Below are 27,753 nucleotides of genomic sequence, written 5' to 3' on the forward strand. Positions count from 1 at the left end.
ACAATCCCACATTCAGTATCATAGAATGCATATACTTGGATATGACCAATTTTGCCTGAATTACTGCAGTATATTAGTAGTATTACTGCAGATAAATGCAGCACTCAGGTGTCAGGAGAGCCCAGGTTACTAAGATAGTGGCCCTCAGCTTTTCTGTACTGTTTGGTTCTGGCTACTAGCATACTCCTGTTGACAAAATGCATCATAGATTTTCTATAGTGTTATGTTCGGGCGAGTTTTTTGACCAAATAAGGACAGGGATACCATGGTCCTAAAACCAGTTCTGGTGCCTTTCTGTTTTGCTGTCTTGTGTTAAATATGCTATTGATTTTGCATTTCCCTCTCACTGGTGTTTTAAAGTTCCGCAATTACCCACAGGCAACAGTTTTGTGTCAACTAACCAATCAGATTCGCAACTCAGGGACACGTGACCTCGGAACCAACGTAATGCGGAACGTTTAACGTACAAGCAAAGCACAGCCCATACTGGTGCAGCCGACGTACGGCCTTTAGCTGTGCTGTCGTATTCAAAGATGTTGTAATGTATTGTTGATACATGTCAAAAATAAACAGTTCGTTTGGAAACACAATGTGAACGCGATGTTTGGACTGAAACGAAGCAAATATATCGCCGACAGCTCGGTGTTCTCTCTCAGAAGGGTAAGTGACGGCTGTTAGTAACACAACAAAAGCCATATTTTCGCTATGAAAAAAATCTGACACTCCAATGCATGTGGACGTCCTTAAAATGTATTTTTAAAAATATAATAACGTATGTATTTCATTCGTATACGTGCTTGTTAGGTAGATTACTCCTTCGGCTTCAGTTTTGTATCGGATTTATATTGAGTGTTGGACCACATGACGTCATATTCGTGCTTGGAAAATAAAATACAATTTTAAGCCTTTCAAACTTATTTAACGGAGTTATAGGACAAGATAAAGGTATACGGTATATTAATTTACTTTAATATGTATCTGCAGACGAAATTTTATTCAAGTTTAATTGTGTGAAATAGGATAAACGGTATAGAAAACTAATGAATTAACGTTTGGCGGTTTTTGCCCGGAAGTACTACATGTTAGCATTGTTGTTGGTGTGAGGTGAAAACAAATATGTAGACGACTTAGCTAACCTGTAAACAAAAGTTTGCCTGTCAATCGTGTCACTATTTGCAGTGAAGTCTTGACATCTTATAAATTACACAAGTAACGAAAAAAAGGCTAAAATTATGAAATGACCTAAATTGACAAAGCAACGCCTCGTGTTTCCAGGTGTATAAAATGGCGTTGCTCTCCACACCGGTACGAACTCTTCTGGAAATGTACCCTCCACAGCCTAACAAACTTCAGGTGAGGAAAATAAAATGTCTCATACACTGGTTGTGGTACGCTTAGCAGTATACTTTAATGATACTTTACTTAACAGTCCACTTGGAGTGGTGAATGTATATCAATGGTGCCCCACCCCCCCTCTCTTTAACTTAAGTGGTTGCAGTTCACAATTAAAAAAGGAGACAAGAATTGGAATGGGATGAATATTTTACTTCCGATAAGTACTCAATAACAGTAATGGGTTACCCTGTGAAAATCCACACCTTCAGAAACTACACATAGTATACATATTGAAGTGTACTAAAGTGCTCCTGTATCTCTATTAGTACTACACAGTTTTGGGCATGTTACTTTAAAAAAGTAATTAGTTACTGAGTTACTCCACTGCAAAAGTAATTAGTTACCAGTAATGGTAATAGTTTTATTTCATTTGAACATGCATCAGATTACAATTGAGTGCATCCCATAATCAGTTCCCAGTTCCACATATCCAAAAGGAGTAGGAAGAAGCAAAGCTTATTAAATCCTACCCCTCCATCTGGTACTTTTACAATCAGTAACTCTTACATTTGTTCACTTCCTGCTTTCCATAATACAGTTTAAGGTTTTTTATTGTTTTTTTTTTTTATAATGCACCTCGTGCCCAAGTACAAGGTGATGTGACCATACAATGACATAATAGGTACCATAGTAAAAGTAACTATTGCCCCCACAGCAAAGACGGGTACCATTTTATAGAGGGGGTTTGAGTTGCACACACAAGACGTGGACAAAGTTTTTTTCGGATACATAATGTACATTTTACCTTTGACATCAACAAGGTTAAAGTAGTAGTAGTAGTACTTCCATTCGGTAAACGCTGTCTTCTCACTAGAGTCCTCCTCACTCATCTCTCGCTATGCTGTATCGCACTTTGGACGTGCTCTAAATACCCGCCCATCCAAGGTCTCTGATTGGCTGAAAAGACAATCTTACTAAACCTTAGCCAATTTTCATTGCTTATGTGCTCTAAACACCCGCCCACCCAAGTTCTCTATTGGCCAAAGATGCAATATAACTTTTTAATTTTAATTAATTTTATTAACTACATTTTTAATTTAATTTTAGAAAATTAAATTAATTTTTAATTTTACTTTAGTAATTTTAAGTAATTAGTAACTGAAAAAAGTAATGATGTTATTTTAAACTCCGTTATTCCCATGACTGGTACTACACATTCCCAAATGCAATATGTTGTTATTCATTTCAGATGATGTCAGAGCTGTGTAAGAGCTCAGTGCTGATCAGGGAGCGTCATCGAGTGGAGAAGACGCTTCACGCCTTGCAGCAAGAAGGCGGCGGCAGTCTTCATGTGTGTGAACTTTCTTACTCAATGTGACAGAAATATAGTTTGAACTTCATACATTGTATTTCCTCAGGTTATTTCTGACTTTGACATGACGCTGACCAAATTCGCCCACAATGGCAAGAGAGTCCCCACCACTCACAGTAAGGAAGAACACTGTTAGCTGTCGTAACATAAATTGGACATGTTGAACTCCGTATTTGGAGTGGTTTATGGTGTTGCCCTTTTCACCTGCAGACATCCTGGACAACCGGCTGTTGGTTGATGAAGAATGTGGCAAAAAGGTCATTACATATTTTTATCTTATATACCATAGACTTAAGTCAATTTATACACAGTGTGCTTTTTGGCTTTGGGTAAAAAATATGTAAATCTCTGGATGTACAATGAGTATTAACATTGTAATTGCTATGCAATGGCACCACCCTCAAACTATGGCATTTTATGCCACTTTTGGATGCTTCTGGGCCCCCTGTTGAGTGTGTGTGAGGTTTCCACTTTTATATTTGACAGAAAAGTGCTTTAAAAGCAAGTTGAAAAAAATGAAAAAAACGCCATACTAACCCCTTACGTTTTTTTCAAAAATCACCAAATTCCAAATCTGGCTTTTTATGCCATTTTTGGATGCTTCTGAGCCCCCTGTTGAGTGTGTGTGAGGTTTCCTTTGTTTTTTTGACCAGAAAAGTTCATTTTAAACAAGTTGAAAAAATGGAAAAAAAACGCCATACTAACCCCTTATGTTTTTTTCAAAAATCATCAAATTCAAAATCTGGCTTTTTATGCCATTTTTTGATGCTTCTGGGCCCCCTGTTGAGTGTGTGTGAGGTTTCCACTTTTATTTTTGACAGAAAAGTGCTTTAAAAGCAAGTTGAAAAAAATGAAAAAAACGCCAAAAAAACGTAAGGGGTTAGCCCTTACGTTTTTTTTCAAAAATCACCAAATTCAAAATCTGGCTTTTTATGCCATTTTTGGATGCTTCTGGGCCCCCCTGTTCTTCTGGGCCCCCTATTGAGCGAGGTTCAATACCCGGTCTGGGCAGGTATGGGGCATTTTGCCGTTTGTCCAGTTTCAGCACCCATCGTAGTCATCACCTCCGTTACAACATCATGAATATCTGCAAGCTGACTAGCTCCATTGGTAGCACCGCAGATTCATGGTGCAGGGGTGCGAGGTTCAATACCCGGTCAGGGTAAGTGTAGGTCATTTTGCCATTTGTCCAGTTCCAGCACCCATCGTAGTCATCACCTCCATTATAACATCATGAATGTCTGCCAGCTGACTAGCTCCATTGGTAGCACCGCAGATTCATGGTGCTGGAGTACTGTGTTCAAATCCTAGTCGGTCCAAAAAAAAAAAAACAAAAGTGATAGGGTGTTGCCTTCCCAGTCGGCACAATGTGGGGTGTGTGTGTAACTTCCCCCCTCAACTTGAAATTATGCGGGATCCTGCCTCCTGGGGGATCCCCCCTCCAAAATGATCCCGCCTCTAGAGGGATTGTTAAATAAATATGTGCCTCCAACTGGATGAAGTCAACATAAAATGAGAAGTAGGTGGAGTTAAATGGGCGAAAAAACGTATAGTGGGGGTTGGCCGGAGGGGAGGAGGGTGGCGAGGTGGGGAAGGGGGGGGTGGGGCATGGCGGTCGTGAGGGAGGTCGCGCGTGGGGTGGATAGGCATAGTCAGCTGGCTTTTAAAAAAAAATTTTTAAATCTTTAAATAAAATTTTTAAAAGATATTCTTTTGTTTGAACAACCAATGCTGGGATTTGAACCAGGAACTCCAACACCATGAAACAGCGGTGCTATCACCTGGGCCACAAGGCCGGCAAATATGCCTTGTGATATAACGGAGGTCATGAGTACGATAGGTGCTGGAGAAATGTTAAAACAAGTAACAAGTGCAGTTGCCCTTACCGGGTATTGAACCTCGCTCCCCTGCACCATGCATCTGCGGTGCTACCAGTTGAGCTATCCTTCTGGCAAACACTATGATGTTATAACGGAGGTGATGACTACATCACCTCCGTTGAGTGTACTACTGTTGAGTGTGTGTAAGGTTTCCACTTTTATTTTTGACAGAAAAGTGCTTTAAAAGGAAGTTGAAAAAAATGAAAAAACGGCATTCTAACCCCTTATGTTTTTTCAAAATCAACATGTGTATACATACATACATACATACATATATACATACATACACATACATGTAAAAATACAATAAAAAAAACATCAAAGTTATTACTCTTGACATTCTTGTTTCATCCAGATGAGGGAGCTTCTGAGCACATATTATCCCATCGAGATCGACACCAACCGGACTGTTGAGGAGAAGTTGCCCTTCATGGTGGAGTGGTAGGTGGCAAACACTGGTAATAATTTCTCACCATTGTGGCCAATATGGCGATATTAGAATCTTCGTTTTCTTTGTGAAGGTGGACCAAAGTTCACCAGCTCCTGGTTGAGCAGAAGATCAGGAAGGATCGTCTTGCTCAGGCTGTCCGAGAGTCCACCTCCATGCTCAGGTAAAAAATTCCACCAATAAGAAGACCTTGCATGCTTTCAATTCTTTCCTTGTTTTCCATCTTGGTTCTCCTGCCGAACATCTCTTCAGGGACGGCTGTAAAATCTTCTTTGACTGTCTTGCCGATCAGAATATTCCTCTGCTGATCTTCTCTGGTGGGGTTGGCGATGTCCTGGAGGAAATGATCCGCCAGAACCACATCTTCCATCCGAATATCCACGTCATCTCCAACTACATGGACTTTGACCACACTGTGAGGATTGCAGTTCCCTGTAATACAAACACAATATTTGGTTAGCATTTGGTTAGCATTAGCACCTGGAATCAAACTGATTGTCATGAGTTGTGGCATCCATCAGGGCGTCCTGCGAGCCTTCAAAGGTCAGCTGATCCACACCTTCAACAAGAGTCAAGGAGCTCTGTCGCTCGCTGCCCGGGTCCCAAAACTTCAGGCTCGCCCCAATGTGCTGTTGCTGGGAGACTCCCTTGGAGACCTCAACATGGCAGCCGGGGTGTCCAATCCCCGTAACGTCCTCACAGTGGGCTTCCTCAATGACCAGGTGACGCCGCCATCATCGCGTATACGCTTGTCCACTTACTAACATGCACCTCCACTCTCAGGTGGACGAGAGGAGGGAGTCGTACGTCAACTCTTTTGACATCGTGCTGACGAAGGACGAGACGATGGACGTCCCCAACGCCATCCTCAAGTTTGTAACGTCATCGGCCGACAACAAGTAAGACGAGCAGGACTTATTACTTTCACTTTCACCTCAGGGAATATTTGAGCTTTCATGCAAGTATCACGTTGCCATGGTGACAATGTGGCACGCTAAATAGAAGCGTCATAGCTAAATCTAAAAAAAATAAATAGAAATCCCAATTTGTCAAAGAGCAACAAAGTTAGTTCAAATTTAACAATGGAGTCACCGCTGAAGACATGACCACTACTGTATATGTACGCTCCTTCACAAATTTTTCATTATTCATAATTTAATCCAAATTCTATTCTTCCAGATCCAACTAACTCAGGCTGCAGTTTTTAAAATATGATCTGTTTGTTGATTTTTTTTTCTTTTATAAAAAATTTAAATCTAATAATTTTTAATAGCTTAACACAATGTTGTCACTTGTCACTTTCAGCTAAGACTCCCATTGTTAAATAAAATGTAATCAGTGTTAGCTTTAAAAGTGTACATGTACAGTCACCCCTCCTAATGTCACGACTGGATTATCAATCAAATGGGGGCGTTTGAAATTAATCACCGCTAGATTGTCGTTTTTATTATTAGTCAGAAGATATCGAAATACAGGTTATATGTAGTATTATTGTCACTCGGCAGCAGTAATGACAGAAAATATTGATATTACCTTAACACTGCATGAAGTCAGCCATGGCAAAGTTATCCTCCCACTGTGTGTGGAAGTGGTAAGTTTACATTTATGAGTCTATGAGTAAAGGTAACTATCGTGGTGTTATTTCATGTCTACACGGCTCTAATGTTAAAAATTGTATTTAGAAACTCAAACAGGTTTTCCATTCTCGAACTACTGAAACATTAACATAAATTCCACAGAAATTCATTTAACTCTGAACTAACTCGGAACTGTGGAAGTAAATAAGTTGTAAAGGAGGGGTGACTGTACTGTACTGTACTCTGTTTTAGGCACTTTTATGTATTGTCTATGAAGACTTGTGTCATTTGTGTCACTGTTGAAGGATGATCTGGTGCTAAGTAACTTTTAGCATGTTTGTGTACAACAGGGGCGGGCAAATATTTTGACTCGTGGGCCGCATGAGTTAACAAAATTGAATTGAAAATTTTTATGCTTAATTATTTGTCTAATTTTATTTGTAAAAGTGTTATACTATCAGCTGTATCTTCTCGTGTCCCTTTCTTCAGGGACCACATCAAACTTATGTCATTTAATTTGACACTTTTGTTATTTTTAACTAAATAAGACTTGCGAGTCATGTTGCCAGTTTGTATGTAAAAAGTTGAAAAAATTAGAAAGCAACTGGCGGGCCGGAGTCAAACATTTGGTGTACCGCATGTGGCCCCCGAGCCGTAGTTTGCCCACCCTTGGTGTAGAAGGTCCATACTGTTGCTTTTACTCTCACTGGTAGCTAACTTAATTAATTGCGGTATTAGTTACTAATATTACTATTAGTAATTACTCTTAAAAACAATGGATGTTTTTTTAAAGCAGTGACTGTTACACTCAGGTGAAAAGGTCATTATTTATTGAAAATAGTATCATTTTTTGGGGGGGGTGAGGGGGGGTTGGAACATTTGGTGAGTTCAAGGGACAACGCTACTGTAGTAATTTTTGGATTGTGCTATTCACTCACCTTCGTGCTAGCTTAGCATGGCTATAAAGCATTGAAGTGTGCTGGGAATGTTTCAAAACAAGGTGCTTGTTTGTCTAGCCCCCCCCCCAAAAAAAGAACACCAGATCCGTTCCCCCCCAGCTAAAAGTTACATAAACCAACTGTAGAAGTCTCTCGTGTCCTTTTTTTGTCCCTGAGACGAGGAATTGGGTCGGGGGCCGCCATCACAACTCGTCATGCTGCGCTTGTTCGCGCTCCTTGTCCTCGTCCACCTTCAGCTTGAGCTCGTCTGCCGTAATGCGGCCATCTTTGTTGCGGTCCTGGTTGGCGAACATGTCGCCGATCACCTGCTCGGCGGTGAGCCCGGGCCTCAGGCGACCTTTGCCCTCTGACACCTGGAGCTTGATGAAGTTTTCAAACTGTGGACCACAACGTGATGTTTTATTTGTACTTAATGGAACTTTAGCTTTGTACTGTAGGAAGTGTTTCTTGCGTACCTCCTCTTGGGGGACCTCCCCGTCCTTGTTGGCGTCCAGTGCCAGAAAGAGGTCGGCGGGGCTGTCCTCCAGCCACACAAAGAGGTACCCGGGCGGCACACCCTTCTCGAAGCTCACCATTTCGATGTCGAACACCAGCACGGCGCTGCTGGGGACGCCCGTGGCTGCAGACGCCATAAAGTCAAGGTCAACGCCGCTTCACGTTTATGTGTTTGCAATTCCCCCCAGCGCTCACCTCCTCTTTCTCCGTGGCCCAAATGAGGAGGCACCGTCACCAGCCTCTTCTCCCCGACGCACATGCCCCGCAAGCCCTCATCTAGGCCGTCGATCACCTTGTCGGAGCCCAGAACCGCATCCTGGAGGTTCTCGTAGTCATGTCTGTTGGACAAAAGCAAGCATCAGCACCAAAGCACTCAATGGGGGTGAGGATGGGGTGGGGGGTGTAGTGTTTACTTACGATGAGAAGAGTGGCGTGCCGTCCATCAGGGTGCAGTTGTAGTGGTAGCGGACAAGGTCGTCCATGGCCGTGGTCTCGTTGCACGCATTGGGTCGGTGGAGAACCTGGATGTCGACTTTGTCGCTCGGGTTGTGGAAGTCGATGACGTGGATGTCGAAAACCAGCACGGCGGACGGCGGGATCACATGGCCTGCAGAGGGAGGGTATTTGCCGTTGCCATGGCAACTTGGACGGGTAAGTCGTCAAACGTTGGTGGTTGTTAGGGAACATACCTGCTCCACCTTCGCCGTATGCCAGATGTGGTGGGATAGTGACTCTTCTCCGCTCCCCCATGCAGACCCCCTCCAGGCCCTGGTCCATGCCTGCTATCACGTAGCCCATCCCGATGTAGGTGTTGTACGTACTGTTCCTCTGGTAGCTGCTCAACAATCAAGTCATTCAAGAAATCCACAAAGTACCTCAGCCTAAAATATACATATATATACACACACACACACACATGTACATATGTGTATGAATGTATATATGTGTGTATTTGTGTATATATATACATACATACACATATGTATATACATATACATACGTACATACACATATGTATATACATATACATACGTACATACACATATGTATATACATACGTCCATACACATATATATGTATATACATACATACACATATGTATATACATATATACATACATACATACACATATGCATATACATATATACATACATACATACACATATGCATATACATATATACATACATACATACACATATGCATATACATATATACATACATACACATTAAGCTAGTGTGTATGTTACTAGCTTAACATACACATTAAGCTAGTAACTAAACATACCGGCCTTTAAAGTATGTACATGTGGGGGGGTGTGTACATATGGATTATATATATGTATGTGTGTATATATATATATATATATGTATGTGTATATATATATATATATATATACACACCCCCACATATACGTACTTTAAATGCCGGTATGATGACCTAGTTACTAGCTTAATGTGTATGTTAATATAAAGGTGAAACATTTTGCTATCTTCTATGCACTGAAAATAAGAATAATGTAGAACCCGGACCACAAGCTCACCTGGTGTCAAAGGTCACGCCATTCAGGAAGCTGGCGTTGTAGTGATAACGGATGTAATCGCCTGCAACGGTCCTACGCACGCATGACTCAGGCACCACCTGGTCCTCGATGGTGATGTTGTCTTTCGGGTTGTGAATGTCCACCAGCAGGACATCAAACACCAGAGTGGCCTGAGGGGGGATCTCTGTACCTGGCGGGACACAAAGAACCGGAATGTCCGAGATGAGATGGTGGGAAAAAAAAACGGACGGTGAGTTTTCCCTACCTGAGCCTTTTTCTCCGTAGGCTTTAAAGGGCGGGATGACGATATTCCTGATCTCACCCACACACATTCCCAGCAGGCCCTCATCCATGCCCTTGATCAGCCAGCCCTCGCCCACTAGGGAGTCGCGGGTCTGCTTCCTGACGTAGCTGCGTAGGGCTCATACAAGCGTAAAGTCAAACACAGAACACACAACACACCTGCACGACAGAACACACACACACACAAGTCAGCGTCATTTCCTTTTTTTTGTTTGTTTTTTTTTAAACAGAATTTGTAAATAAAGTCACGACAGCCAAACACTTCACCTGGAATCGAACGCGGTGCCGTCCAGCAGCGTGCCGTTGTAGTGGTAGCGCACAAAGTCGGTGCGCATCACCGAGCGCTTGCAGTGCTTCGGGGTGCTGATGGTTTTGGTCACCACCAGATCAGCCTGGTTCCACAGGTCCAAAAGGTGGATGTCAAAGACCAGGGTGGTGTCGGGGGGGATCACGTCACCTGCAAAATGGAATCATGCAACTTTCACTCCGTAACTGCATTCCCAGGACACACCTGAACCGCGGGAATGCTGACATTTGATGACGTCAGGTGGGAGTTCTACCTGCGACACTTAACAATTAACATGAATAAATTAATAATTCATCATAATTTACAGGGCTGCCCGACCCGGGTTCAATCCCCCCCTCGGCCATCTCTGTGTGGAGTTGGCGTGGGTTTTCTCCGGGTACTCCGGTTTCCTCCCACATTCCAAAAAAAAATGCTAGGTTAATTAGCGACTCCAAATTGTCCATAGGTATGAATGTGAGTGTGAATGGTTGTTTGTCTATATGTGCCCTGTGATTGGCTGGCTGGCCACCAGTCCAGGGTGGACCCGCCTCTCGCCTTGATTTACCAACACATATACTACAATTTGACTTGTTTAACGTAATTAAAGTGATTTTCACAGCAGTTTTTGGTACGCTGACATTTTTATCATTAATTATTAGTAAATAATAAATAATTAATAAATTCATGTTTTCCTGACATTTCATTTATCAAATTTTACAAGCAGGAAAAACATTGTTCCGTTTAGTTGAATGGTTGATGAAGCTGCAATGCACAAGTTCTCCACAAGGGGGTGCTACAACTACGTTTGCATTGATGCCCAAAGTGGTACACTAAATGTCATTAAGGGGGATACGTACGTGGGTAAAAATGTCAACAATTATCACGGAGCAGTAAGGAAACGTTATTCATTGTTTCGTGTGCATTATATGAACAAAAAGTCAGTTTTAATAATTATTTGTGTGCATTTCATCTTGAATATTTCATATCGTCGAATCGTTAACGTATTGCCCTTTTCCTCAAACCAAAACATAACGTACTTTAGAAAAGTCCCTTTACCTGCCCCATCGCTGCCGTAGGCCAGGTGAGGCGGCACGGTGAGGGTCCTCCTCTCGTTGACGCACATCCCCAGCAGACCTTTCTCTATCCCGGCGATGAGGCGACCCTCCCCGAGGAGACCCACCTTGGCGGCCCCTCGCTGGTGGCTGCGTGGAAGGGGAGGGAAGAAGTTAGAGAACGTCTCCTACGTGGCAAGTTCCTGCATGGAAGTGACGGAACCACGTCACGTACTGCACTGATTTATTATATATTTTTTTCCACAACCAAAGTAAATGTTTCATAAATAATTTTTAAAAAAGATGCTCTTACCTCGAATCAAAGATTTTTCCGTCGATAAAAGTAGCGTTGTAATGGTACCGAACCTGATCTCCATTTTGGGCTTGCCGTGTGCACAGCTGGGGGATAAAGTGTGCGTCCACGACTACATCTCCCACAGGACTGGGGTTGTTCTCCACCGTGGAGAAAATGAGCAGCAGCAGGAGGGGGGCGATGCAACAGGCAAACATGATCTTTGCTATAAAAAAAAACCAAAAACAACTCTTGAATTAACTTAAATTCGAGTAAGAATTGGAACCGTGATCTGTACCGGAGGGCTCGTGGATGTGGATGTCTGCTGCAGCCGTGGACAAAATCCAGTTGGCTCCTCTTCTCAGGCTGCAGCGATTCCAAGGAAGGAATGTTTGGAGCTTTTATGGGAGTGGGGAAGCGCTTCTCGTCAAAGCGGTGACAATGAGGGAAACGCACCACTTCCGGTTACTACTTCGACTATTATTATCAAGAGTTTAACGTTTACGACGCCCAAAGCCATCGTATAATTCTGTTGCGTTTCCGGTGTCAGTAACAACCTCAACAAATGAAAAGCACATTTCCAATATAATAACTCACGAGCCTGCACTTTTATTTTGAAATGACATCCGTGTCAGTGTAAAGCTCTCCGATAACTTTACAGAGGTCAACATCCTTTAAAACTTCATTTTTTGCAACGTTGTCGTGGACATGTTGCTGACGTATTAGAAAGTAAATTAAATAAAGTGAATTGGAGCAATAATAATAATGTTTTAACAGCAATTTGCACGTGACATACTCATATACTTTTATGTACTTTTATGGTTGCATACATGCTGATACGTTTAATGGCATATAACAGGAACTGGTTTCAATTACTCTTGGATATGCCTGGTAATATACTCCACTGTGCTCATTAAAACATCAAAAATATACTGAAGCCATTTTATGCCAAATGATCTCTAATGAATTATTAATATGGTCGGCCTTTATGTAGGACAGGAAATGGAATTATATGGGTTACATTGCAGGCTTTACACATTACAGTTCTCACAGTGTTACATAAGGAGAGGCTCTAAAGCTGATGCTACTTTTTACATATTGCATTTAAATGTGCAGGACCATATCATCATCATCATCATCATGTTGCTAATCAGTCCATCCCACCTCAGTGACGTCACTTTTTAAAAAGAGTGTACAGGAAACCAGCACGTGGGAAAAGAGAAAGAAGACGTGACGCGCACAACAGCGCCCCCTCAAAGTGTCCTGAAGGAGGAACTGCAAGCAAAGAGAAACTACAGTGCCTCAAGATCAAACTCCAGAAGATCTGAAGGAGAGGAGGGTAGAAATGGAAAGAGAAGAAGAAAATGGTGATGCAAGTCATTAATAAAATAAAATATCAAATATAATAAAATATTAAAAAAAGGAAAAAAATATTTCAAACGGATGAAGTCAAAGGTAGTACAGTCATGTAATTGACTTTAAATTGACTTAAAAAAATGCTTACTAAGAAAAACGATCGATTTCATAGTTAATAGTTATTATTAGTAAGATTTGTTGAATTTAATTTAAGCATTTTCAAACATAAATATGGCTAATAAACTAAAATACAAGGCAGAAGCAGCATTGTAATTGTGAATCTAGTGCTGTATTGTACATTGGCCACTAGGTGTCAGTATTTCCCCAACCACCAGGCCAGTCTGTGTTTTACTTTTACTGTGACTGCTCGAGCAGGAGTTTCATTTACGTCTTAAATGGCTTAAATAGATTTTCTTTGCCATATCTACAAAACCGTTCAAGGAAATTGACTTATCGCAGTCGGGTCTGGAACCAATTAACCGATATCGGCGATAGACGACTGTAATCCAGATAGCAATAAAGTTTTATAAGAGACATGAGACAAATACTCAATGTAAATAATAATATTGTGTAATTAAGTCAGGACTCATCGGCGGCGTCGTACCTTCCTCTGCGAATGTTTCTGGATTCCACAAGGAGACGAGAAGCGAGAGAGCAGAGACAAACGTACGTCATTTCATGTTTTTTGGTGAGATGCTCCAGCAGGAAATCAACATGACAGACACGGGAGGAAGATAGAAGATAGAGAAGATGGGGGGGTTCTTACTTAAATCCCCATCCGGTTCCTCCCAGGACAATGGCTGCAAGCAGGATAGCGCCAGCCACAGAGCCTATGATGATGTTGGTACCGCTCGGACCTGCAAGTACAAAAAAAATATATATATAAGTACTACATACTTATTTCTAACTTTACAAAAACACCTTTGTATTTCTCTGGTCCCTCAGGTGGGGTGGGAATGGGAATGGGGTCAAAGACGCTGCAGTCCTTCCCGGTGTAATCCCGATCGCAGATGCACTTCACCTCATTGCTGCACGTCTGCAGAGGTTCAAACATCCTCGGGTGATTTGAAGATGTTCCATAAAAAAAAAAAAGGAGCTAAGAAAGCGAGGGGGCGGGGGTGGGGGGGGTCTCTCACGCCATGATGGGAGCAGATCCGCGAGGACGACGATCCAGGACACATGCTGAGGTTGAAGGTGGCGACCTGGAGGCAGCGGCGTTCCAGACACATCATGTTAGGCCCACACGGCGTTCCGTCTTCCACGTAGCCCAGGTCCAAGCCGTCATCCAGGACGGCGTGACCCCCCCTGTAAGATAACAGTCATACAAAATGATACAGATTCAAAGAAACATTTGATTATTATGTTGTTGTTGACCTTGAACGCATCACGCCTTGCGTGCATGAAACGCTCACCGACAGTCGAGGTATCGGTTGTGGTGGTAGATGGTCAAACTGGTGAGTTTGCCCTGCAGCTCGCCAACGCTTGGCTTGTCGGTCACGTTGGTGCACAGCAGCAGACCGCACAGGACGTCCCTACCGAGGAGGAAGAAGAATTTCAATACGTCTGTGCTCATTCAATATGGCCGCACTGTTCACTCACTGTTTGTTACAATGCATCCATCCCTGACCGCCAGGCTCGGGACCGCAGTTTCCTTTCTCGGTGCCCTCGGCGTTGAGCTTTTCATAACAGAACCTGTCAGCCGAGTCTGATGAAGAAATGATTGACAGCAAAGTCATTTTTAGTACGATAGTGCTCAGAGAAATGTGTCCTAATTAATAATAATAATAATAATAATAATGCTTTTTCACATCATTTTTCAAGTATTTCTTCATGTAATTTTTTTTCATACCTTTTTCTGCAACCTAATTTTCAAAGAATGTAAATTTATTCCTATTAACCACACAAAGAAAATTTTGATAATTTTCTCCAATGGTTACTAATGAATTGTTACTCGGACTTTGTTACAAAAATGTCAGTGTTTTTCATATTTTTTTTAGTATTGTGACGTTATTGTCATAAAATGACTCCTAAAAAATAAATAAATAAATAAATAATAATAATACATTTTATTTGTATAGTGCTTTTCAAAATACTTAGACGCTTTACAGAAAAAATTGAGTTGAATAAAAGCAAGTAAACAGAGTAAAAGATACATTATAATACAACATTTATTCCTTTATACACAGCTAAAACATGGGTAAAATTATTATTATTTTGATAAAGGCGACCGAATATGCTTTTCTCCTTTCTGACCTATAAATGCTGTTACAATGTTGTATTGTCATGTTAAATGACAATAAAAGTGAGGTATTAATTATTCCTCTAAAAGGTTTTAAGTCAACTGACTGCCAATATCAACGATCTCTTTTCAGCAGTGCGTATTCTGGCCACTAGAGGGCGACATAAACACTTACTGTAGCCCCACAGGCTCCGGCACTGGCCGTCTCTGGTCTTACAGCGGCCTCCGTAGCAACGACCCTGAAGAACAAAAAAAGGTCAAAGGTCACAATAGAGGCACGAGGACGCGTCGAACAAGCACGCCCATTCCGTGTGTGTGTGTTGTGTGTACTTCACCTGTCCGGCTTCACACGTGTAGCCATCCAGTTTGTTGACGTTGTAGGGACACTACAGAGTGTAAAGGACATCGGTAAAATGTCTGCCGTTCTTTAGAAAAAGCGATTGCGTCATCAGGTTGTCCTACCTGGCTGGAGTCGCCCGTGCAGGTTTCGGGGATGTCGCAGTCATTAACGGCCTCGCGGCACGTCACTCCTCTCAGCTCGTACTGCGGGGGCCAACGGCAGGAAGCCGTTAAGAACATACAATGTCTGACAAAACCACGTGACGTCTGTCAAGCGAACGCCGCTCACCTTGCAGTCGCGGCAGCAGAGGCCGTTGCTGCACATTGCATTGTGGGTAAGCGTGCACTTCTTACAGCAGTTGGCGCCACTCCGAGCACAGTCCTGGAAGGTCAAAGGGGAACTTTAGTACTTGGCGGTAATAACAACGGCAACAACAAAGTGGGGATTAAAGAATCGATTACCACGAGCGATCCACAGTCGCACTCCTCTCCCTGCTCCACGTAGCCGTTGCCGCATTCGGGCGGGTCCAGGAGCTGCAACGTTTAACACTTTTAACAGTGACTGACTAGACTTTCTACCAATAGTAGCACCGAATGTTTGTTTTGTACCACCGCTAGCTTGCTAACCCATTTTAGCTGCATATGTACTGTAGTATAAGCGGCTTGTATTGATAAATAAACATCTATTAATGTCACTAGGGTCGCTATGCTGGAGCCTATCCCAGCTGACTTCATTTCAGAGGCAGGGTACACTAATATATAAACATAATTTGTGATGTATTAATTAGGGATGGCTGCACAGTGGTCAAGTGGTTAGCATAGAGGCCACACAGCTAGGAGACCCGAGTTCGATTCCACCCTCGGGCATCTCTGTGTGGAGTTTGCATTCCAAAAACATGCTAGGTTATTTTAATTATATTTTAAAAATCAGCTAATTAAAATTTTTTAATACATATTTTGTATTAATGGAAAATAAGTTATTTGTGTTCATTAAAAAAACATATTTTATTAAATAAAACTAAAAAAACACTAATTATATTTGTATTGTTTTTTTTAATAAATATTTTGTATTAATGGAAAATTTGAATTAATGGATTCATGGAAACAAAACATTAAATTGCGGCTGTAATTGAGGCCTCACAGCTAAGAGACCCGAGTTCGATTCCACCCTCGGCCATCTCTGTGTGGAGTTTGCATGTTCTCCCCGTGCATGCATTGGTTTTCTCCGGGTACTCCGGTTTTCCTCCCACATTCCAAAAACATGCTAGGTTAATTAGCCACTCCAAATTGTCCATAGGTATGAATGTGAGTGTGAATGGTTGTTTGTCTATATGTGCCCTGTTGATTGGCTGGCTAATGGCCTTTGTGTTTAACGCCGTACATATGAGTCGGATGCATGTTCTCCCCGTGCATTCCAAAAACATGCTAGGTTAATTAGCGACTCCAAATTGTCCATAGGTATGAATGTGAGTGTGAATGGTTGTTTGTCTATATGTGCCCTGTGATTGGCTGGCCACCAGTCCAGGGTGTAACACCTCTTGCCTGAAGACGGCTGGGATAGGCTCCAGCACCCCACTCATGATGATAACAGGTAGAAAATGAATGAATAATTAGGGATGTCAGATATTTTTGCCGATATTGTCCAACTTTCAATTTCCGATTCAGATATCAACTATGAAAAATGTGCATAGAAATGATTGAGTTTCTACGATATTTGTTGTCCAACCATCCCTCACCTTGTTGGGCTTGTTGAACAAGCAGCTTCCACCTCCTTGTTGCAGGAAGCGAAGATATTCGTCAACACTGCAGCGAGAGAACTTCCTCGGCAGGTAATAACTAATAAATTAGAAACAAACACATATACATATAAAATATACGTTTATATTAGTATTGTCTGGATACACTTCCTGTTATTCAATGAGAAGGTAGTACATCAAAATGCTTGACTGGTAGAGTATTTATTTGTCCTTACCCGGTGTCCTCCATGATGCACCCCAACCACGGGTCTGGACACCTACAGTCTCCTGACCACACAAATCAAAGACATTAAAAAGGAGACCTTAGTAGAGAAGTAGGTTAAAAAAAATTATAATGAAAAATGAAGTATCATAAATAATTATATTATGACTATAATAAATATATTCCTATATATTTAGAAATAATTTACATTATACATTTTCTACATTTATTATTATTAAATAATACTTTAATTACATAATATATTATAAAATACTTTATAAAGTATAGCATACAGCAGTGTAATACAAATATGAAATATATTTATAATTCATTTTAAAATAAGTAATTACATTACTTGGTATTTTATAAACTATTAAATAATATTTTATATTTTTACATTTTATCCATAAAATAAAATATATTTATCAATAAATTAGATTTTTTATCATTAAATATTATTAATTATTATTTTATAAATTATTAATTTATTAAATTATTAATTTAATGAATTATTATTATCCTAGAATTTCAATTCAGGCACACCAATCATATAAAACACCAACTATATCAACAAATAATGACACTGAAATAATTAATATAAATATATTTAACAAAGAAAATTGTATTGATAAATAACTACAATTATTTATGATATTAAAATTATTTCAGGCACACAACCCATGTAAAAAAATGAATATATATGAATATATAAATACAAATAATGACAGTAAAATTTTAAATGATAATAATTTTAAAAAAGTAATAAAAAGTCTTTGCTGCGTTAGCATCGCATTAGCGTAGCTTAGCTGACCTGCAGCAGGTCTGTCCTTGTTCCTCAGCATGCCGATGTTCTGGCCCAGGCTCTGGCACAGTGTGATGGCCATCGGACCTACAGTACCAAACTGAAAAACAAAGTTATCCTCAGGGAAAAAAAAGGGGTAAAAAGTTACGAAGGAATTACCTCGATGATGCCGCCGCCCCTGCTGAGCGAGCAGACACCACCAACGTAGGCGGCCTCGCTGCGGCTGCTCATGAACGTCCTCCCGCTGCGAGGCGACAAGGAGAACTTTAAGCATGGCAACCATGTCAAATCATGGAAAGGGGGGGGGGGGGGGGGGGATCAAACGCATAGCGTGAAGGCGGGCCAACCCACGAGAGGAGGTGCACGGTGTCGCAGCGCTCCCGGATGCTAGCCTTCCTGTACTTCATGAAGTCACGTAGCGTGAGCAGGGCGTCGTCGCCCACCGAGATGCGGTTCTCAGAGGACCAGGTTTCCATGGCGACAAGGACAATGCGCGTGTTGAGCTGCTCCTTGTAAATCTGCAGAGGACGATACGATAAAGACATGAAGATCCGATTTGAAACGGGCTTCCGTGTGACAGCAGTTACAAGCCGGCGTCAGTAAAGAACGCTGTTTTGTCAAAAAAAAAAGCATTTATTGCAAATGTTCTCATGTTAAACGATGCCAAAGCGTCACATGATCAGATTTGCGCATTTGAAAGTGAGCCGTGATAGAAGTTTTGGAGTCAATCAATCAATGGGATCTGGACTTCCTTATATGGGACGCAGATTGCCTGCACTAAGTAAACTCGGACCTGCTGCACGTAACAGGAAGTCCTCGGGAGTGCGACCAATCACAGCGGAGTGGCCGTACCTTGAGTAGGGATGGGGGTGGCGTAAATTAAACACACTGTTAGGGTTGCTTTTTCTTTAAACAGTCACAAAGAAGGCAAAAATTTACCACTTCCACACAGAATGAGAGGAGAACCTTTTTTTTTTTTAAACTCAATTCGAGGCATGGAATCAGTCGCCTGTCTCCATGCAGCGTGAAACGTGACGTGATCTAATATACTAAACCTGTCTTTCAATATTCATATTTTTATCATTATAATTATATAAATATAATTTAAAAAATTAATAATTGTTTTTTTAATAATAATAGTCAGCCACGGAACAGCAATCATCAATTAATTAATTTTGGGCAAATAAAAACGCAGACTATACCTCTAATGATTTGGAGTGCATGAGAAAGTGGAAAAGGAAAATGTCATTTATTTACATGTATATTGCACAAGACAGCAGCAACAGAACCAATGTCGTAATAGCGCTTAGTGGAGTTGCCTACAGCCACAGGCATTAATACCAGTGTTTTCTTCATTTGGTTTTCTTTTGTTAACAAAACATCCGGCGACTATAGCAAAGTCATGGTGTGTCATGTGTGTCACGCGTGTGTATGTAGGGGGTTGTCAAACGTACCGCGTCCGCCATGTTCACCACCGCTTTGGCAAAGTTCTTTGTCTGAGGTGTGGACCGACGCTGTTGGACAAACTGGACAGCAGAAATAAAAATAAAAATAAAAATAAAAATAAAAATAAAAATAAAAATAAAAATAAAAATAAAAATAAAAATAAAAATAAAAATAAAAATAAAAATAAAAATAAAAATAAAAATAAAAATAAAAATAAAAATAAAAATAATAAAGAAAAGTGGTGAGTGACTAAATTATTTTAATTTCAAAGAAACTATAAAAGCTGTAAAACCTCACCAGTTCATGGTCATTGATGACCATCAGCTCAATGTATTTGGTCTCTGACTGCACGGTGCGCTGACCCCCCCGTACCTGAAGGGAACACAGACACATAAGATGATTCTTATAAAAGCGTGTGTACAGTCTTTTTACAGTCATTTTTTGCCATTGGTTAGATATTCCTCAAAGGAGTTTCCCTTTGATTTCATTGGACATTGAATAAATAGTGGTTATGGATGGAAAAATGGTCTAATACAATATTAACAACTAAAACTATTAACGAGTAAAAGTGACTGACTTGTCTTTTTGAGCGTCTCAAACGGTTAGTGAGTTTTGTCTTCTGCTGCTCAGCCAAGTCGTCTCCATCCCACCTTTTCCTCTCGCCATCATCACCACCGCCGCCGCCTGTCTGTCCTTCAGGCTGGGTGCATTCTGGGAAACGCAGTCAGAGAGCGAGTTAAAAAAAAAATAAAGCCTTAGTCATCATGAGTGTATTTCTGGTGTGCACTCATCTCCAGGAGAAAATCAATACAAGCACAGCAGCCAGGATGCTAAATGAGGAGGAGCGGGTTCGGGTAACAGGATGGGAAGGTTGAGGACACGTCCCGATGAGACGGGGAACTGTCATTGTGCGGCCTTTTTTAGTCAGGCTCCATCAGGTGAATAAAAGGACCAGAATGAGACTTGAGTGTGGTTCTTACCTGGACAAGGCGGCGGGAGGAGTTGGATGTGAGGCATGCGATACACAATGTGGTCCACCTGCGACACAACAAATATGTAAACATACAGTAGAACACAATTAGGGCAGCAGCAGGTAATAATATATATATATCTATTTATACTATATATCATAATATATGATAACCATGTCAACAAACTGTCATATTTTGTTCTCTAAATGATTATCATTACATGAATTTATAAAGCACTCCACTTGACTTTCAGAAGTTTTTATCATCGAGGAGAGCTCAGCTGATACATAATTAATCAATCAATCAGCCGCTCCGCGGGGGGGGGGCGTAATGGCAAGTTGTACACTGGAGCTGGGAATGAATACTTCATGAAAATCTGACATATAAAGCCAAGGACACAACTAAAAGAGATGGAGGAAGAAGAGCTGCTATTGATCCGTCTTGCTCTCATCTATTCTATGTAATACATCTCTATCGCTAATGGAAAACGAGCTCTTGGATACACACACACACAAACACACACAAACACACACACAGACACACACTTCCACCTCTCAACCATCGAAGTGTGAAATATACTTGGAAAGCACCTTAAAGGGGACCTACTATGCTCATTTTGGACCCTTTGTATTGAGTTGTGGACTTCTATAGAGCAGCTACACACAATAACTCGCGCAGAAAGCTTTCTAGATCTTACTGAATCTACACCTACTCCACATGGATTTCTTTGGATTCCGTGCTTCCTGCAAATTAACGGTCTGTTTTTTTTTTTATTTATTCCACCAATGACCCGCCTCCAGGCATACCCACTCCGCTGTGGTTGGTCACTTAGAAAGACATCCGCTTTGTGCCGCTAGCTACGAACCTAACGTTATAGGAGTTGATCAACGGTAAAAAAGTGATGTTTCTTTTTAAAATGTCCGCTTTAACATACAACAATATGTGTTGGATCCCGAATCCAATCCAGAAGTCCACATTGGAATCAGTCCGAAATTTCTTAAGAATCGGTTTCTTCAAGACGTTAGCGTTAGCATTTTAGCGTTTTCTACAGCATCTGTAACATCGAACGTTTTTGCGGGACTACCAGTGATTTAAAAAAAAAAACTTGTGTATAGCCATTGATTGGGTGGGAAACAGCTACTAGCAACTCCGCTCCCTGTATGCACACTCTATAATGCTACACTGAAGAAACACGGTTAGTACGTTGACAGAATAAAATTACGAGCCTATGCTAGCAACGTAAAACATGGGAATGGCAGAGAGTATATTGCACCTACAGCCACGCCCACTCCTTTGTGACATCACAAAGGAACAGTTTTGCAACGTTCTCTGAAACCAAGCTTTCAGGACTGACTTCCAAATGCGAAAACCTCATTATCGGAAACTTTGGCATGGTTTAACAGGAGAATACAACATTCTAACTACATTTATAGGTCAGAAAAGTGGGAAAAGCATAATAGGTCCACTTTAAAACATTTAATTTAAGGCAACAACATTTCAGACGGCACCTCGCCACTGCCTGCAGGTTGGATCCCGTAGGAGACATTCCCGTCGGAGAACATTCCCCTGCAAAGATAACAACACAGCAGCTTATAGGGAGGAGGAAGATCACAATATTAGGCACACCTGCACTAAAAGAGCTGTCCCTAAGTTCCTAAGTAGCGATGCATGGATGTAACCCTTTGATACTAAATGTATAAAACCTGTCATAAAAATGACGGGAAAACTGTTAATACAGTTCTGTGTCAAAGTATAAGAAGGTAGGATTCATGAAGTACAACTGGAACTTTTGCATGGTTCTGGGGCCTTACCACAGTCCATGACAAGTGGACACGGCGGCCCAGGAGTCCGGCAGACCTCGGACACGGCCTTGGTAGTAGCAGTGCTCTCCGCCCTGCAAGAGAATATATGACACATACGTGTTTGACTGGTTAATGTGTTCATTTTTAACACTCCCCCCCCCAAAAAAAAATAAATAAATAAAGTAACACAAATAAATAAATGAATATAGAATAGGAAGGGGAATTTGAATGTTAGCCATCATTAAGAAATCATCACAGAAATGCATGACTGTAGACAACCACAACGCATCCCACACATAATGCACGCTGACATTACTAAGTAGATCAAATTACATATAATCTAATAAAAATGATCATGAAAAATATGTAGGAGGAAAAAAACCCTACCATTAAAAAATATATTCTATAATATTTTTTATACCATTTGTATTCATTGTTGTCTTAACACACATATGTGTGTGTGCATATTTAATATATACAGTACATTTTATTTGTATTTATGAAGAAAATATTAATACAATTATATACATATAATGTAATAAAAATGACCATGAAAAATATGTTCGGGGAAACAACTTGTGTGTGTGTGCGTATTTAATATATACAGTACATTTTATTTGTATATATGAAAAAATATAAATCCAATTATACACATATAATGCAATTAAAATGATCATAAAAAATATGTTGGGGAAAAAAACCCAACCATTAAAAAAAAATCTATTCTATCATATTTTTTATACCATCTGTATTCATTGTTGCCTGAACACACTTATGTGTGTATGTATTTAATATATACATACAGTACATTTTATTGCTATATATGAAAAAATATAAATCAAATTATACACATATAATGTAATAAAAATGATCATGAAAAATATGTTGGGGAAAGAAACCCAACCATTAAAAAACTATTTCTATTCTATCATATTTTTATACCATATGTATTCATTGTTGTTTTAACACACTTATGTGTGTGTGCGTATTTAATATATACAGTACATTTATTTGTATATATGAAAAAAATATAAATACAAATGTGGAGATACAGGCCTTTTACTTAACATCAGATATATTGTTACATTTAATATCTGGGCTAAATAATCATAAATCCAATAACCGCATCAATAATTGCCTGCGGTTTCTCATGGACTTTAGATTCTGATTCAGCGTCTTAGGTCGAGGACAAAAATGATTTTCATCATACAGATTGAAAATGGAGGTGGGGGGGGGGGGTAGCTCGCTCTGGCACGTAGCCAGGGAAGGCTAATAAATAAAAAGCTCAGATTACATTGCTTTAAAAGCGGGAAGTCAAAATGCCTGACGAAGCAGTCGGCGGTGAACGTGAGCGGGACGCGCGAGCATTTCCTATAACCGGAGGGTGGCAAGGGCAGCCATACATTACATTACATAAGGCATCGCGCATCAGTCAGGATACGTTGTCGTAGTGGAAAGGACATGTGGGACATCCATTAGAAGTGCATGAGCATGTCGGGAATATACACTTGTAGACAATCTGGCCTTAAGCTATACTTGTAATGTGGTAAATACGTCAAAGTGTATTCCGCCACACGCTGACACCTTTAAAAGAGCAAGCCGAGACAAACCTCATTGCTTAATTCAATTCCTCCGAGTTGTTCGTCACAGAGATTCAATGGGAGCATAGCCACCGCCGGCTCAATGGAATAGTCGGCGTTCCCCAAGGACCAATAAAGGAAAACTTTATTGGCATGTCATTAAAGCTCAAGTAAATCACACAGGAACGGAAGCACAGGAACGAGGAGCTTTGTGTTTTGTGTTCTGGTGTCATAATATAATTAGATGGCGTTCTTACGCCTTCATTGGTGATCAATTCCAGACTCGGAATTGTCCTGCTGCAAAACCCAAGTTGGTTTCAGCTTGAGGTCACGAAAAGACGAACTGATACTGTGCTTGACAATTTTTGGTAGACAGCAGAATTTATGGTTCTGTTTATCACAACAAGTCAATTCATCTCAGTTCAGTCATGGTTTCACTTTTCATTTTTAGATTTTTTTTTTCCATAATAAAATGTTTCATTGAAAAACTGCATTTTGTGTTCAGTTGTGTTGTCTTTGACTAATATTTATTAATTAAATATTTATTTTAATTTAATTTTTTAATATTAATTGAATTAGCTGATATATTTAATTGTGACAAACAAGAAAATATAATTATATATAAACATTCATTCATTCATTTTCTACCGCTTATCATCACGAGGGATGCTGGAGCCTATCCCAGCTGTCTTCGGGCGAGAGGCGGGGTACACCCTGGACTGGTGGCCAGCCAATCACAGGGCACAACCATTCACACTCACATTCAAACAACCATTCACACTCACATTCAGACCTATGGACAATTTGGAGTCGCCAATTAACCTAGCATGTTTTTGGAATGTGGGAGGAAACCAGAAAAAACCCACACATGCAAACTCCACACGAAGATGTCCGAGAGTGGAATTGAACTCGGGTGTCCTAGCTGTGAGGCCTGCGTGCTAACCACTGGTCAGCCTTGTAAAAAATCATGTTTAAAACCAAATTGCCTCGACTCCAAAGCAACAGGTGGCACTTGAACCTGCAATAAGGTCATTTTATTATTGGAGGACTTAAAAAAAATCATCCTCCATCCCATAATCATTTTTTAAGTTTAAGAGAAAGTGGTACGATTTGCCAAAAATTCAGGGACGCTCAAAAAAAGGCTAAAATGTATAGAAAATCTTGACGTGGACCAGACCCAAACAACATATTAATCTGGGCCAGCGTGCTAACCACATATCATATATTTGCTTATAAAAACTATTTAAAATATTTAAAAATACTTTTACATAAGAGAAAATAATGCAAATAATGCTATTTGAATTCCCCTCACACCAAAACAAAGTAGCCCACAGTGCTGGTAATGATGATTACCATGACAACTGATCGTTGCTCTTTGGGTGAGAAACATGTAACGAGAGATCGGACGTGGAAAGATGGCATATAATTGTGTATTTCTGGAAGATGGCGGTGTGTTGTCCGTTTAACACACTACCTGTAAGTGTTCGTTACCTTAAACTCCGAGGGCTGTCCATCATCTTCAAAGTGTCTCTCCACGTAGTCTGTAGACAGGAGATGGCTGATGATGAAAGAGAAAAACATATGACAAAATTATGACATTTATTTAGTTTGTATCCAATATAATTAGAATAACGCACGCATCAAGGAGACACTGTGTTGACTTACTGGTTGAGTTCCAGGTCGAGGATAAATGAGGTGCCAAAGGTCTCTACCAGGAAGCTGCTGTGAGCCAAATGCACGGGCTGATGGGAGACAGTAAGAAATACCTTATAAAAGACACTTTTCATATTGTCTATTCAAACCTAACACCATGTATGCGCTTGATAATTATATTTATATTTAAGTAATTGCCATGACAGTCAGGGTTACTCAGCTCAAGACCATGGCTTGCAAATTCAACACTTATTTATAAAAGTTTCCTTAAAACAGTCCTAAAATGTAATTACGATATATCTAATTTTCATATTAAATATTATGAAATGTATATAATAGTCATTTAATTCTGCCATTGTTCTCCAATGACCTACCGAGAGGAAACAAAACAGAGGAGAAATATGATCTCAGGGAGGAACTAAATTTGAAACACTTATATGCTAGGACTAAGTTAAAAAAACGGGACAAAAAATGTAAACATTAAAAAAAACCAAAAAAAACCCTTAAACTATATTAGGAAAGCAGGAAGTGAACAAATGTAACCGTTACTGATTGTAAAAGTATCAGATGGAGGGGTAGGATTTAATAAGCTTTGCTTCTTCCTACTCCTTTTGGACATGTGGAACTGTGAACTGATTATGGGATGCACTCAATTGTAATCTGATGCATGTTCATATGAAATAAAACCATTACCATTACTGAGGCTGACTCAACAGCGCCTCCCCTGTTTGTAGCCACATACTGCACCTTAATTGCATTCAGATGTAAGCAATCAACTATCACCTGGAGTATGTGCTTTTCAATGAGTGTATCTTTAATTTGACAATCGACATATAGGACATTTTTCAGTAATCGGCTACCTGTGCCCCTGCTGTGGAGTTTTGGACCCGGGTGTTGAGGTGGCTGTGGAGCAGCTCCTCTTGGGAGTGGATTTGGTGCAGGAGCCTCTTGGGCTGCACATGATCTTCATCTTGGGGGTGCCATCTTTCCTTTAAACCTGAAAATACACCAGTATATATTAGTGTATGGTCTCAATATATGCAACTTTGTTGTATTTTACACTAAATTGGATTTAATTAGTGTGCATTTGGGATTAGTTGCAAAAAAAATAGTGAGCTGCTGTGGTGCAATGCGAAGTTGTCCAACAACCACATACTCTCTAATTTTGCAACAATATGGTGCCATGCGAAGTTGTCCAACAACTACTCTCTAATTTTGCAACAATATACAACAAAAGTAATATTTAAAGCTACGCTCACCAGTCACGGAGCACCGTGCAAACACTGCAGCGAACAGCAGGCATCTCACAGCCCGCATTGTGCTCACATAGTCCCGGTGTTGTCTTCGGTTGCAGGTGCGGTCAAAGCGAGCAGGAAAGTGGCGAGCGGCAAGAACGGCGTGTCCGGTCCACCTGACCCAGGCAGAAGCAATCAAATTCGGACGCTTCGAGACTGGAGCGGAGTCCATAGAAGAAAACAAGAAATGATTAATAATCCTAATATTTCTGCTCTTCTGCTTACAAGAGATAACATGAGAAGTTACTTGTTTGTCCCTGGAGCTCCTTGTGGTTGGCCTCCTGCCGGGAGTGGAGAGCAAGCCGCCACCGCTTCGAGCGCACAGCACTTCGGTGCAGTTCCCTACTCCAGCCTGAAGGAGGCGGTATTGAGTAAAAGGCGGTTTACACAAGTCAGAGCAGTACATAAACATTGATGCAGAAGCATATATTCAAACAAAAACAAGAGGCAAAGTTCCAAAAACAACTTGGAAAGAGCTATGGCAGGTTATTTGGAATGATAGCAACCCATTAAAATCCAATTCATTGTGTTGTACAAAAATAAACAATCCTGTCTGGACTCAATTGTACATATTAATAAAAAAATATATATTACAATGTTTGACCCTCCCCTTGTCCATTTAGCCATTTAGTAAGGAAATATTTCAGGTTAAAACAATTTATTTAACAAAAAAAACAATTACAGTAACATTTCCCAAACAACCGGTTTGCCACCTTTGACAGACAACTACAAGAAAATGATCAAATGTCATTTTTTGTGGATTCCGTCTC

The 27,753-nt window shown here is 40.5% G+C and overlaps 3 protein-coding genes across 4 annotated transcripts; 1 reads left to right on the forward strand and 2 right to left on the reverse strand.

Annotated features, from left to right (window-relative positions):
* The first annotated feature begins 482 nt into the window (after positions 1–482).
* Positions 483–7,996, forward strand: LOC131109497 (7-methylguanosine phosphate-specific 5'-nucleotidase-like). 2 transcript variants are annotated; one of them, XM_058061596.2, is made up of 10 exons: positions 483–660; positions 1,276–1,353; positions 2,585–2,686; positions 2,754–2,823; positions 2,918–2,964; positions 4,943–5,028; positions 5,109–5,198; positions 5,288–5,450; positions 5,557–5,757; positions 5,819–7,996. In XM_058061596.2, exons 1-10 carry the CDS (start codon positions 601–603, stop codon positions 5,936–5,938), a joined length of 1,017 nt encoding a protein of 338 aa, XP_057917579.2. In that variant the 5' UTR covers positions 483–600; the 3' UTR covers positions 5,939–7,996. The 2 variants fall into 2 exon arrangements, with proteins under 2 accessions (XP_057917579.2, XP_078644924.1); XM_078788798.1 differs by lacking the exon at positions 1,276–1,353.
* fkbp10b (FKBP prolyl isomerase 10b) lies at positions 7,438–11,938 on the reverse strand. The gene is made up of 11 exons (XM_078788797.1): positions 11,840–11,938; positions 11,563–11,767; positions 11,254–11,399; positions 10,179–10,368; positions 9,874–10,019; positions 9,609–9,798; positions 8,756–8,901; positions 8,484–8,673; positions 8,262–8,404; positions 8,027–8,190; positions 7,438–7,948 (listed from the first exon to the last, which is right to left on the reverse strand). The coding sequence occupies exons 2-11, from the start codon at positions 11,757–11,759 to the stop codon at positions 7,754–7,756; spliced, it is 1,707 nt and encodes a 568-aa protein (XP_078644923.1). The 5' UTR covers positions 11,760–11,767; positions 11,840–11,938; the 3' UTR covers positions 7,438–7,753.
* A 1,508-nt stretch (positions 11,939–13,446) lies between these two features.
* Positions 13,447–27,395, reverse strand: LOC131109493 (disintegrin and metalloproteinase domain-containing protein 11-like). The gene is made up of 27 exons (XM_078788801.1): positions 27,231–27,395; positions 26,948–27,139; positions 26,549–26,685; positions 25,701–25,777; positions 25,527–25,593; positions 22,465–22,547; positions 22,162–22,219; positions 20,663–20,720; positions 20,260–20,393; positions 19,980–20,054; positions 19,691–19,762; positions 18,588–18,754; positions 18,396–18,480; positions 18,246–18,336; positions 17,448–17,499; positions 17,212–17,311; positions 15,938–16,009; positions 15,765–15,857; positions 15,599–15,679; positions 15,472–15,522; positions 15,312–15,375; positions 14,497–14,602; positions 14,310–14,429; positions 14,034–14,202; positions 13,819–13,933; positions 13,664–13,754; positions 13,447–13,519 (listed from the first exon to the last, which is right to left on the reverse strand). The coding sequence occupies exons 2-27, from the start codon at positions 27,003–27,005 to the stop codon at positions 13,477–13,479; spliced, it is 2,319 nt and encodes a 772-aa protein (XP_078644927.1). The 5' UTR covers positions 27,006–27,139; positions 27,231–27,395; the 3' UTR covers positions 13,447–13,476.
* Between the last annotated feature and the right edge of the window lie 358 nt (positions 27,396–27,753).

Source organism: Doryrhamphus excisus, unplaced genomic scaffold, assembly GCF_037039965.1.
Source record: "Doryrhamphus excisus strain RoL-2023G ecotype Guam unplaced genomic scaffold, RoL_Dexc_Guam_v1.1 HiC_scaffold_24, whole genome shotgun sequence".
Taxonomy (NCBI): domain Eukaryota; kingdom Metazoa; phylum Chordata; class Actinopteri; order Syngnathiformes; family Syngnathidae; genus Doryrhamphus; species Doryrhamphus excisus.

Excerpts from the sequence above, each read along its gene's own strand:
- LOC131109493 (XM_078788801.1), bottom strand. The coding sequence starts at position 27,005 with ATGCGGGCTGTGAGATGCCTGCTGTTCGCTGCAGTGTTTGCACGGTGC. Across the intron at positions 20,394-20,662 it reads CCTCCCGCCGCCTTGTCCAG|AATGCACCCAGCCTGAAGGA; the intron begins GTAAGAACCACA and ends TGCGTTTCCCAG. Across the intron at positions 13,934-14,033 it reads GGATCTGCTCCCATCATGGC|ACGTGCAGCAATGAGGTGAA; the intron begins GTGAGAGACCCC and ends GAACCTCTGCAG.
- fkbp10b (XM_078788797.1), bottom strand. The coding sequence starts at position 11,759 with ATGTTTGCCTGTTGCATCGCCCCCCTCCTGCTGCTGCTCATTTTCTCC. Across the intron at positions 10,369-11,253 it reads CTACGGCAGCGATGGGGCAG|GTGACGTGATCCCCCCCGAC; the intron begins GTAAAGGGACTT and ends TCCATTTTGCAG. Across the intron at positions 8,405-8,483 it reads GGCACGCCACTCTTCTCATC|ACATGACTACGAGAACCTCC; the intron begins GTAAGTAAACAC and ends TTTGTCCAACAG.
- LOC131109497 (XM_058061596.2), top strand. The coding sequence starts at position 601 with ATGTTTGGACTGAAACGAAGCAAATATATCGCCGACAGCTCGGTGTTC. Across the intron at positions 661-1,275 it reads CGGTGTTCTCTCTCAGAAGG|GTGTATAAAATGGCGTTGCT; the intron begins GTAAGTGACGGC and ends TCGTGTTTCCAG. Across the intron at positions 2,824-2,917 it reads GAGAGTCCCCACCACTCACA|ACATCCTGGACAACCGGCTG; the intron begins GTAAGGAAGAAC and ends TTTCACCTGCAG.